This window comes from Calliopsis andreniformis, chromosome 12 (assembly GCF_051401765.1).
Source record: "Calliopsis andreniformis isolate RMS-2024a chromosome 12, iyCalAndr_principal, whole genome shotgun sequence".
In the NCBI taxonomy this organism is placed as follows: Eukaryota; Metazoa; Arthropoda; class Insecta; order Hymenoptera; family Andrenidae; genus Calliopsis; species Calliopsis andreniformis.
Genome location: NC_135073.1, coordinates 6799641 through 6812346, shown reverse-complemented (window position 1 = coordinate 6812346; position 12706 = coordinate 6799641). Strand labels below are relative to the sequence as shown.

At 33.8% G+C, this 12706-nt stretch overlaps 2 protein-coding genes across 4 annotated transcripts in view; one reads left to right on the top strand and one right to left on the bottom strand.

The window, feature by feature from the left end:
• Cnc (NFE2 like bZIP transcription factor cap-n-collar) overlaps window positions 1-12706 on the bottom strand; it is a 139143-nt gene that overhangs the window by 27669 nt on the left and 98768 nt on the right. For all 3 annotated transcript variants that reach the window (XM_076389779.1, XM_076389780.1, XM_076389781.1), the window contains exons 6-7: window positions 8689-8923; window positions 7697-7921 (exon numbers count right to left, since the gene is read on the bottom strand). In XM_076389779.1, the coding sequence (XP_076245894.1) occupies window positions 7697-7921; window positions 8689-8923 (460 nt within the window). The remainder of the gene's footprint in view (window positions 1-7696; window positions 7922-8688; window positions 8924-12706) is intronic.
• On the top strand, window positions 3179-7527 carry Vas (ATP-dependent RNA helicase vasa). Its single transcript, XM_076389782.1, has 4 exons — window positions 3179-3477; window positions 4666-4739; window positions 4842-6845; window positions 6931-7527. The coding sequence occupies exons 2-4, from the start codon at window positions 4674-4676 to the stop codon at window positions 7009-7011; spliced, it is 2151 nt and encodes a 716-aa protein (XP_076245897.1). The 5' UTR covers window positions 3179-3477; window positions 4666-4673; the 3' UTR covers window positions 7012-7527.

Below are 12706 nucleotides of genomic sequence, written 5' to 3'. Positions count from 1 at the left end.
ATGCCCGTCTGAGTGTGAGAAACTAAACGTTTGCAAAACTTTGTCACGATACGATGCTTTAAAACGGCCCTTTTGCTACTACCATACTGCTATGATGAAAGTACGTTTTTCTCTTTCTCTGATTCCTTTGTCCTATTCAATATTGTTACCCACGCCGTATTTGTCCGTTCTTACTTATCTGTGCTAAGCTATGTGTGGCCATCTTTGTGACTAATTGCACGCTTTGAAACGAATCACTTGATAACAAAAATACAATCACTTGGTTAATGATCATCAATTGTAGGAAATAGCGTATTCTATTTGATCTGGTTATTTTATTGGGCAATTGAGTCTCTGATTACTTGCTCCGTAAATATGTGAGCGTTCGAATATGAAATCTAACTGGTTGTACATTTGAATGTTCATAATATTGATCCACCTGTGATGTCTATATATATATTATAAATTGAAGTGTTCTTTTTTGAAATATACTTTCATTTGATATTTTAAGAAAATATGCGTTAACTGTAGATATCCTATGCATGTAGATATGTAATATAACAATATTTATACATATGGGAAAGAATTAAAAATAACATGTTCGACATGTAGTTATGTCGTATGTCGTTTATAATAAATAGTTTACGAAACCAAGGTTAAAAAATGATTACTTCCAATATTATAATTAAATAAAAAGTGCATATGCAGCACTATTACGTGCGTAAGCAATTGGAGTTACACTTTGCAAACGTCTCTGAAAGTCATAAAATATCTCAAAGCTTATATTGCCTATTGTATGGAAATTATGTAAAACAAGAAACATTTAAATCGCCGTGAAAATAACGACCAGCACGTTTCAAATAATTGGAATCATTACGTCAGGGTTGCATACAATAATGTAAAAAATAGCACACTAACTTCATTGGAAAAACAATTCTGACCTTTTCATGTTAAAATTCAAAAGCATGGAAATTTATTATTGTTCTCTGTAACATTGGTTTAAATCAAATTATTATATTTAAAATTATTGATATCGTCAAACTGTTAATTATAGACATATTTAAAAAACGGAGAACAAAGATAAAATAAAATGAAAAAACAAAATAAAATAAAATTGAATCAATTCGCTACTTCAAATTTAAAATCTTATGAGAGTTGATATTGCAATATCACAGCTTTAGAAACCAAATCACTGTTACTTTCATGATTCTGTACTTGAATGAAAGCAATTATAATGAATTGCAGCGAGGCTTTATCGTTCTTCTACATACATGCATATCAGTTTTACCAGTAAAGATAAGAGTATAAGGGCGAATATACTACAAGTGTATGACTAACATGATGAGGTGTTCAAAGAATGCATTTATTCGAAATATGTATGTGTATGTAGGTGTAATGTTTCATTTAAATAAAATCGACATTCCTAAAACGAAATCTTATCACTTATGTACTAACATTGAACTGTTACTTATTTATTATTTTACTTGACATCTAAAAAATTAATATCGAAGATCTTAGTACAAAGTTAGATTGAAAAACGCAAATTACTTAAAAACAATCATTTTGGAAACATACTTTATCTGAAATGTATGTTTAAACATATTAATTAAAAAGTTTTCTGACATAATGTAAAATCGAGAATGAAATAAACTAAAAAGTTTTAGTATATCCTCGCTTTTGAATTCTAGCAATAAGATACACATGCTAATACCACGTGTCCTAAATTGTATTATGGTCAGGGACGAAGGTGCTAACATATTTTCTTTCGAATATTCAGCGGAAATGTGGTACCCTTCCGCCTGGACATGGCTTAGTTACTGTAATTTTGAGATAGGAATACACTCCTGATTTCGCTTTACAATAAACTCATGAATATTGTAATCTGAACGAACAGAGAATTTGTAAATGTGCGAATACTAAGTGTTTTCGTTTTTCTGATACATGCGAATTAGTATATCCGTAAAATTTGCACTAAAAAAAAGAACGAAGGGATATTAAAAAAGGAAGAAAGAAACTATCGTTTGCGTTAAATACGAAGTTAATGTTGTCCAAATTTTTCAATTATTATATTATATATAAATATCATGTAATATTAAATGTTTCGATAAGTTCGAAAAGCTTTTTCTACAGTTATCATAAATATGAGTATATGTTTAAATTTACTCTAAGAAACCTTCATAAATAAATATTTAAAAATATTTTATTCAATGATCCCTACATAAACTGAGCTCTATTACTTAACTGAGTGACAAGGCCAATGAAAAAGAATAAATATATATGTAACACCACATTCCAAACACAACGAATCGAGATGTTTATAAACACAAACCAGAGGATATCTCTGGAGTGATCTAAAGAGTCGAGGTTAAGAAGGGCCTATCACAGATTTGGTTAGCATTAAAAAATTTTCTTTAAGGCAGGTAATTTTATACAAAAAGTCATCGTTTTGCAATTTCATTTTACTAGTACAATGAAAAATAAAAAGAATTAAAACATGAGCTACGCAAATCAACGACAAACCATGTTTTTAAATAAAAACTAGAATTTTAATAATATTCCAATTTATATAGTCCTATTATGTAGTTCTAAATTTTTTCAATTAGTTTAGAATAATAGTGGAGACTATGTACATATGTATGTCGAATAATTCTTACACAATCGTACAAGAATTAAGAAAAATTTGGCCTTGGGCATTACCAGGCAACCTTAAACACTATTCTAAAGCGGCACATTCACGTTTTTCTGTTGAGTCTGCTAATTTTTAAATAAAATTTCTTCATTTTCTTCTATCATCAAATTTTTCAATAATCAAAAATAAAATTCTAGCGTAAACGACAAAATAATCTACATTTTAGAATTCTAAAGAGTAATCAAAAATATAAAAGAAGAATTATACCGTACATATCCCCTCAATAAAAACATTCTAAATATTCTCCTCAAAATAAAAGAACTAACCGACTACGAACCGACGTTACATAATAAGTACATAGTTGGCAACCAAATTAGTCACAAAACGAAGAATAAACTCTTCTTTGATTCAAAATTCATCTAAATTTCCTTCGAAAAATCCTCTTCCTTCTCACCCTTAAAGTTTCAAGGTACTAAATAATTATTACAAGGCTATTACACGACTTCTTTCGACGTAAAAATATCAGTACGACCCGTAAATACGATAAAATTGTGTCAAGAAGGGCTGGGGTTCCCCGTCGTTTCGACACGGCGCTGCGCGAATCGGCCAGCGCCGTAGAGAACGCGCATGCGCCCGGCTTCAAAACTCGATAGTTGATTCGCGAGAATCGTACACCTTTAAGTTGGCGAGGCTGCAGTTCTTTGTTCGTCAGCAGTAACGGTTGTGCGTCCCCGCGTGTCTGCTGTTACGGTTAGGCGGTTTCATTTGTCCTTTCGGCAAGCATTTAGAACGAGGATTTGACGCATCGATTTGCTTGCCTGCGCGGGCCTGATCGACTTCGTCTCTGTTATCTCATCGACAATTGAAAGGTACATACTGTCAGAAGTTGCTTCGTTTTCCTGTCAATACTGTTCAGCCATATTTGCCGGCAGACTTTATGCTTTATTTAATCGATATACGCACGTGTCATCGGGTTCTACTACGCGTTAGAGAATAAACGTTGTTTTTCTTTAGCATCGAGTGTCACTTGTCACTATTTGGGCGAACTGGTACGAGAAGGTGCACAGATTTGTATTATTTGTAAATGTAGCCAACGAGATTTTTCGAAGTACGAATATTCGATAGTGATATGTTGGGTCGAAAGAATCTGTGGACAAAGCTGTTTTTTCGGTCTTAGCGTCTTTTTTTTCTTTTCCTTTTTGCTGAATATGAGGAACGTGATCGGCAGTTATTTTGTTGAAGTAGATATGCTACAGTTATTTGTATTGATCTTGGAATGTTTTTGCGAACTACGTTTTACGATGCGGCGTCCTTGTAAATTGATTTTAATTGGACCAGTATTCGTAAATATTGGGAAAGTAAACTTTACTACCATTATGATATGATTATAATATAATGTAATGGTGGTAGTGTTGAAAATTGATAAATAAGAATATGTAAAAAAATATGAAGTATGATATAATGCACATATTTAATGTGTTCTTGAAACATGAAAGTAAATTTTGACTAGACTGTTTCACTAATCAGTCTTACGTATGACTGTTATACATAAATATACAAGTACTTTTCAAGAATGTAAAAATAATGATATGGAAAGAATGAATTGTAGAAAGAATGACTTGCCATCTTTTTGCTTGCACATTTTTCCATCAATAACATTAATAACACAAAATTTGGCACAATGTAGTACAGTTTTGTGCAGAGAATTTTTCTAATTATGTATTTTACTATTAATACTATAAATTATTAAAAATTCTTGTAAAGTAACTTTGATCAGTAACATTTTTATCAGAAAAAAACAGGAAAATCTTGAATCTTAAACCCTGATGATCATTGAAATATAAATATTTTTGTTGGTTTCCTTTCTTTTTTTTGCAAAATGATTTAAATATTTTGTACATTATTACTTTATAATAGTTTACTTATTTCATTCTTTTTGCTTCATTTTATGAGATCATTTAGCTACATTTGTAAAACATCTTTTACACGTAGATAAATATATACCTTTTTATATGCACAATGAGAGTAAATAATTTTTTAATGAATTTCTTTTAAAGTAGACACTATGGATGACGACTGGGGTCCTGTAGATAGTGGAGCTGTAGATAGCGGAGCTATAGATTCACAAAATGTGAGTACTTGTTTTTATTTTCCATCGTATTTGTGAAATTTCTGGATACTAATAAGCCAGCTTGTATAAAACATGTCGCATTTTTCCCTTTCTTGAAATTAGTTTGATGAAGGTGGACGAAGCTACGGAAAGGGACGTGGTTTTATAGTGCAGAACAATAATGATGATGAATGGGGTCGCAGTAAAAATTTTAATGGTGAAAGTAACACAAATGATGGATTCCAACCTGACGACAATTGGCCATCCAGTGATAATAATTATGGAATGAGTGGTAGAGGTGGAGGAGGAGGAGGCAGAGGTGGTAGAGGAGGGGGAAGAGGAGGTAGGGGAGGTAGAGGAGGAGGATATAGAGGAGGAGGTGGTGATAGATCCGATTCAGGTTTTGGAGGTGATCGTGGTGATAAAGGCGACAGAGGCTACGGTGGTGACAGGGGTGACAGAGGTTTTGGTGGTGACAGAGGCGACAGAGGTTTTGGTGGTGATAGAGGTGACAGAGGTGACAGAGGTTTCGGTGGTGACAGAGGAGACAGAGGCGACAAAGGCTTTGGTGGTGACAGAGGAGGTAGAGGAGGTAGAGGTGGAAGGGGATTCCGTCGTGACGAAGACAATGAAGGTGGCAATCAAAGAAGGTATGACAAATATGAAAATGAAGACGACAACAATGATAATGGTGACAGACGAAGAGGAAGATTTAATAGAGAAAATGATAATGATGATAAAGGCGATGAGAAACCTCGAGAAATCTATGTTCCACCAGATTTACCAACTGACGAGAATGCTCTGTTCGAAAATGGAGTAGAAATGGGCATAAACTTTGATAAATATGATGACATAGAGATTAAAGTAAGTGGTGAGAATCCACCCAGACCTATAGACAACTTCGAGAATGCTGGCCTTAGGAATATTGTTTTGGAAAATATAAAAAAATCAGGATATACAAAACCTACACCTGTACAAAAACATGCTTTGCCAATTATAATGGACGGTCGCGATTTAATGGCTTGTGCACAGACTGGTTCAGGAAAAACTGCTGCATTTGCAGTTCCTATTATAAATACATTATTGGAAAAGTCTGTTGACTTGGTCATAACAGGATCGTGTTGTGAACCACAAGTTATTATTGTATCACCTACTCGAGAACTTACTATACAAATATGGCAACAAATTGTTAAATTTTCACTTAATTCGATTTTGAAGACTGTAGTGGCATATGGTGGAACGTCTGTTATTCATCAAGGAGGAAAACTTTCTATGGGTTGTCATATACTTGTTGCAACACCCGGAAGATTATTGGATTTCTTAGATAGAGGAAGAATTAAATTTTCATCTGTTCGATTTCTTGTACTGGATGAAGCAGATCGCATGCTGGACATGGGATTCTTACCTAGTATCGAAAGAATTGTCGATCATGAGACTATGGTTCCTTCTGGTGAAAGGCAAACATTAATGTTTTCTGCTACTTTCCCAGATGAAGTGCAGCACTTGGCAAAGAGATTTCTAAATAATTATTTATTCTTGGCAGTTGGTATTGTAGGAGGAGCGTGTTCGGATGTCGAACAAAATTTTTATGAAGTATCAAAAAATAAAAAGAAAGATATGCTCAGGGAAGTCCTAGAAAAAGAAAATGCGGCAGGTACATTAAAAGGTACTTTAGTATTTGTCGAAATGAAGAGGAGGGCTGATTTCATCGCAGCTTTCTTGTCTGAAAACAATTATCCTACTACCAGTATCCACGGTGACAGATTGCAAAGACAAAGAGAAGAAGCGTTAGCTGATTTTAAGAGCGGAAGAATGTCTATTTTAGTAGCTACAGCTGTAGCTGCTAGAGGATTGGATATAAAAAATGTGGCCCATGTTATAAATTATGATCTACCAAAGAGTATTGACGAATATGTCCATCGAATCGGAAGGACTGGTCGTGTGGGCAATCGTGGAAGAGCAACCTCTTTCTTTGATTCTGAAGACGATGGACCACTAAGAGGAGATTTAATCAGAATTCTGAAACAAGCAGGTCAAAACATTCCAGATTGGCTAATGGGAGGCAATGCAAGCAGGAACTTCATGCCTGGAAGAGGAAATAAATTCGGAGGAGCAGATATCAGAGATGTACGTAAAGTTTTTTGTAATCATCTTTTACCTAAAGTTTTTAATTATTGTAATTGTTATTTTATACGATATTTTTTCTGTGCAGTTCGATGCAGCAGATGGAGAGCCATATAGCGAAGAAGCTTATTCCTCTGCTGCGCCTCTCGAACCAGATGAAGAATGGTAGAAACTATGTTCCTTGGTCTGTTTTTTGTATCATTTCGTCAGAAGTGTAGTAAGCGTATTTTTAAAAATTTCACGACACCCGTGATACAAATCAGCCACTATGTTTGCATACTATATTTAAGTCGATATAAAGAACAAATTGATACACGGTACTTTTTCAGTTAAAATTTTCTTTTCATTTGTACTTGGTTAGACACAAAGTACTTTCAATTCATTCAGTAATGAATAATACATCTGAACAAAGTATAGACTGCATCGTATACCTCCTTAGAGATAGGTCAAACGATATAATGATATAACATAATGTTACCTTGATGCAGAGTCGAACTTTAAAATCGTTTTAAATATATCTTTCGATACAGTTTATCGTACTTCTCCATTGATCGTACAAATGTTAGTTTTTAAGAGCAGATTATTATGAGATTAAAAGCGTAAAGACAATATTTTATTTTATTAAACGATACTCTCTAATGTTATGTTAAGTGTTTTATACGTTCCTTTTTGTAATAAAAACATTTGAAAAGAAAACAAGTTTTCATTCTGACCTTTCAAGACTATCAACAGTTAGAGATCAATTAATTTATTTACTTTATTTTAGATATAGTTCTAAATAATTTCAAGTAGCAGTTTAGATATTATAATTCTAAAATTCGACCCTTAATTTTATCATAAAAAAATATACATACCGTCATTCATGGCCATATCCATCAAATGCAAATCCTCGTCATTAAGAAGAGAAGAAAGAAAACCATCTGTGGTTTGATTGATCGAATCGGAAGTCGGCGTATGATAGTACATCATGTCGGCTGGTTCCGATTTATAAGCAGCACCACTTTCCGCGCCAATCGGCTCGCTGCTATTTGTTAAATTCATCGATGTTGCCACCGCTGAGCCCAGATTCGACGATCCACCTGTGGCAGTGAGTATTTTAGTTCCAAAGGGTTTCATACATAAAATAAACTTTCAGCTGTAAGTATTTTTCTTTTAATTTTAGTCATCATTTTTTAACAATTTTTATAATGATTAATATAGTGAAATATATATGAGAAATATGTTACAAAATCGTGCACAAAATTTACAAATTACATTTTTTGCCCAAAAATTAGTTTAAAAGAATAATAAATAAAAGAAATAGAAAATATAGTCGAAGTTTGGTTGATATTACTCTTATTAAATTTCCATTAATTTAATTTGAATTAATTATGCTTTTTAAGTAATTAAGACTTTTCAAATGTAATTATTTTTTTAAACTACTTTTAATAGCTAAATGCGTTAAGCTATTAACACAGCAGCTAACTTGTTGTTTTTATCTATCACAAAGTGACATTATACAGATCATAGTAATTTAATTAAACAAAAACCACATAAATACTTATTATCATAGGATTTTTAAATATATTAGTAAATTTCAATTTTTTATCCTACGCTAATTTTACTGATCTAGTTTAAGCAGACATTCCTCAAAAACTTTTCCAACTTATTAACAATTTCTTAAAAACTTGTATCGGTTATAAAGAGTTAATCTTTCTTTCTTGTCTAAAATATCAAAATTGATTTTTCTAATTATTTCTATCACTGTATAAAGCATATAAACGCATTTTCCCTTCACCGTATTCTTCTTGCAGTAGTTCATTCTTTAATCAAGTTTTAATGAAAAGGATCATGCTCGCGTACTCACCCACATTGTGATAGGGGCTCGTGGCATTGAGATCGCCTACCGGTGGGGCCAGAGTGGCATTATGAAGCAACACATTACGTTGCGCTTCGTAATGACTGTGACTTATACCGTGCCCTGGGTATCCAGGATGTGCAGGATGTGCAAAATGGTCCGGTGCACCAGGCAGCGATAAAAGCGACGCCAAATCTTGCCACCGTTGTTCCATACTCATTGCACGCATGAATGGCATGCGACCCTAAAATACAGAGAATGTTAGAACAAATTTGTTTTTTGTTTTCTTGCGAAAGGCATTTAAATGCACAATGCAAAGACGTTTATATGAGTATTGTGAAGATATACACAATTTTCTATGTTTAAATAAAAGGCAAATAGTTTTTTAGCGAAAATATCTTTAATATCATTATTGTGTTATTTTTCCAAAATATCTTTATTTTGAATGATAAAATTGAGGAAAAGGTCCTTTTCATCACCACTTTGTTGATCATTGATTTTCTCATGATATTGTCTATAACATGCAAACAAGTTACGTAATGAAAAAAGTCGATGATTTTGAAACATTAAAAAAAATGAAATAGGTATACATGTGTGTTATTTCAAAGTAAATGATCTAATTTTAAGATACTTTGTTTTCACAAAAGGGGAAGAAAAGAAGGGAGTGAAGGTGTAAGAAAGGTACTGTTATCATTTTTTTATTTTTCGATGTCTATTTGACATGCTCATATTATTGAATGTTACACTCTTGCAAACAATAATTGTCTCCTGCAATTGCGAATTTACATACACTAGTCATTTTATTATTCAGTTTTAGGAATATTACAATTTTGCAAATTTGTCCTTTATTACCTTTTATAACATGTTCAAACTATATACATTTTCAGTAACCGTTACATCTAAAATGTCTTGACACTTTACGTTCATTTCAGCACAAAATAAATCATCTATATCTTGACAGTCACGTTATCTTTTAAATCGCGTTATCATAGATTCATATATCTATCTATCGAGTGTCATGGTTGAGGAATCTCGTAGCTATCATAGCTGTCAACTGTCGACTTGCTGGATGTTTAAATTCTACTGGGAAAGAAATCTTACTGATCGTGTAGGTGTTAGCCATGCAAGGACCGTCAAGTTATTAATGACTTCGGTACCGCGCGTCAAAAGTATCCCTTGGCCTGAGCAAGAAAACACGTCGATCGTGATCGAACGTCACGTTGTAGGTGATACTATGGAAATTAGGATCGAGGAAAATTTTCAAATACTTTTATGATTGATGAAAAAATTATAATGAAATAATGTCAAGTATAAATAAGTATGACGCATTTGCAGAAACGTGGCTTTATTCATTTTCGTTCTAAATTTAGTTAGGAAAAATTTAGTGCAGGTCGATATATCTAATATCCTCATTTTTTTTGTACCTTGTCTATCATAATGTTATAGTACTCACTTTCTGTTGTTAATAATGTTGCAGTATTACTTAGAGTAGTGGGTAAAAGAGAATTTTTAATTAAAAATATCTATTTGTCTAATAGATATTTTCTAGCAATTTTTTTAGTAGATATTTACTCTTATATTTGAAACACTGATCGGTTCTAATAGATTTTCCCACTTTCTACAACACAAATATTAGTTTTTTATTTTATAAAATTATATCTTCGTTTTGCTTACATTTCAAAATTTCTTTTCTTCGCCATTGTATTTGGTTGAAACATGATGTGGAGTATAATTTATTTCATTTCTATACTATCTAAAAAAGTATTTTTATATCTGAGTATATTATGTAAGCAGCAAGTATATAATTCATAGAAACATATTGATAGTTTCAAAATGTTTAAGGAAGATAAATCATAAAATGCTGACTTATATAAAATATTATTGTATATAACAATGCTTTTCTTTGATAGAAATTCACTTTAAAAGGAAAGTGAAGGGAGGTAGGAAGGAGCTGAAAAATGAATTCCTAAATTACTTTTTAATTTTTCCTATTTTTAGATCTAACTTGACAATAATACATGGAAGAAATAAATTTGAAATACGAATTATACAGTTCATATATCTATGCATTTATATTTAAAATTCATACAAACTTTCATTGAAATCAAAATTTTTAATTTAAGCGTCATTTCTTGCTCTGAATGTCAAATAACGTAGATATAATATTTCTAAATACACAAGTAGTGGAACTACTGAATGTTTTATAAAGCTTAGGGTCTTATTTGACATGTACAACAAATTATTATTCATAAAAGAGGTTTTTAATTATAGCTTAGAATAAAATATTAAAAGGTTGCAAATGCAAGGTTGCTAAATTGCCATACCCGAGGTATGGCAGTTGCGCCATATCGTAGTGGAAAGGGTTGCCAACTTGGTCTAACGGAATTCTTTTTCAAAATTTACTATTCAAACTGAAACAATTGTTCACCCCAGTACCAAATTTGCATACAAAATAAAACAATTCTTCCAAAACAGAGCTCCGTGTGTCACCTTTAACCGCTTAGGCGATCATGAAGCGTTTTACAAAAATGTTTATTATTCATTAGCATATTGTAATTTATCATTGAAGTGCTATAAAACAAAGTTCACTTACTCTCCAAATCTTACACTAGTGTTATCTCACGATTTTAATTACGAGTTAATAAATTTTTCATAGCTGGTGAATTTCAGAGTGCTGACGAAATTGTGGTAAATTATCTTAAATCAATCTTTCAAAAAAAATAAAGGATCAAAAGATCCATCTTTCATACATCTAAACTCAGAAACCTCCACATCAAAAAACAGATTAAACCCCTTCGCCCCTCGAACCATCGAACCGCGAAGGACCCCTCGACAGAAAACATCGATTGCCGCCTTACAGTTTCTCGTCAGAGTTTCTTGCCGCAGCCTGCTCTAATATTCACACGCATAAATTTTGTATAGCTGAAAGATAATAAATGCAGGCGACGCGGGACCGTTTGCGGGAGGCTCGCCGACAGAAGCTACCACAGCAAGCAGCGATCCTGGAACCGCGGTAGCGTCCAGTGGCGCTTAATGCGCGTTGGTATTGTCGCTAATGCGACGGTCGCAAGAAGAAGATGAATAGGAAAGCTGGCGTGCACCGTGGATCCAGCGCGATTGTTGTTCGAGTGCATCAATCAGTCGTCGGTGCAATCTGTCGAGTGCGAGCCTTTAAGGTGATTCTCGCTTGTCAGCGCATCTGTCGGCCGCGAGCCGCGAAATGTGGGACGAGGGACGTTTGTTCCGCGGCGATTTGTCCTGCACCGAGCGCGCGTTTCTAATGGCGAGGATTTACGCTCGTCCTGTTTCAATGCAACGCTCATGATTGAGCCGCGAAAATAAAAAGACCCCATCGCGTTTATATCGTTTCCACGAACGGCGCGCGCACGAGGCGCATTCGACGCGCAAGACCGGCCGGTTCTCCACCGTGCTTAAACAATTTCTCATGGTCTTCGCGTTGCTTAGTTTTGGAGATCGCTGTTGGTATTCCTGCCAGTCGTTGCACTCCGAGGAAAGTACCGTTTCTTTCGTTCGTACGTTTATTAGACCATTGAATCTGGCTTCGACTCGTTTGACGGCCGCTTTCAAGTTATCACTGAGAGACGTTGTGACGATCTTAACGTTTTTTTTTTTTCCTCCTCTTGCGTGTAGTCATTGCTTTGATGCTGGCTGAATAACTACACGCGTGAGTAAAAACGAGCGGGATTGTATCGACGTGGGTCTTTTTTTCTGCGCGATCGATGGATCGATGCTTTAGAGGTTTGAGTCTGGAATCGAATGGAATGATAGTGTATACTTTGCTAAAGGATATTCTCTGGAAACGCGTTTTTGATTGTACGAGAGTGGCGAAATTGGTGATATATCAGTAATAATAGTAGAGGATGTTTCTTCGTTCACTGTTCAGTAGTGGTTGCATATTTCTGTGGTTGTTTAGATAAAACGTCCTATGTCACATGTTTGTTTTCGAGATATAGGCGTTTAAGTTATCAGCTTTAATCCTGTCGCATGGATTTGTGTTTCTTTTAAT

Bases quoted from the DNA above. Each gene is read 5' to 3' on its own strand.
- Vas (XM_076389782.1), top strand. From the start codon at position 4,674: ATGGATGACGACTGGGGTCCTGTAGATAGTGGAGCTGTAGATAGCGGA. The intron at 4,740-4,841 runs GTGAGTACTTGT...TCTTGAAATTAG, and splicing joins GAGCTATAGATTCACAAAAT to TTTGATGAAGGTGGACGAAG. The intron at 6,846-6,930 runs GTACGTAAAGTT...TTTTCTGTGCAG, and splicing joins GAGGAGCAGATATCAGAGAT to TTCGATGCAGCAGATGGAGA.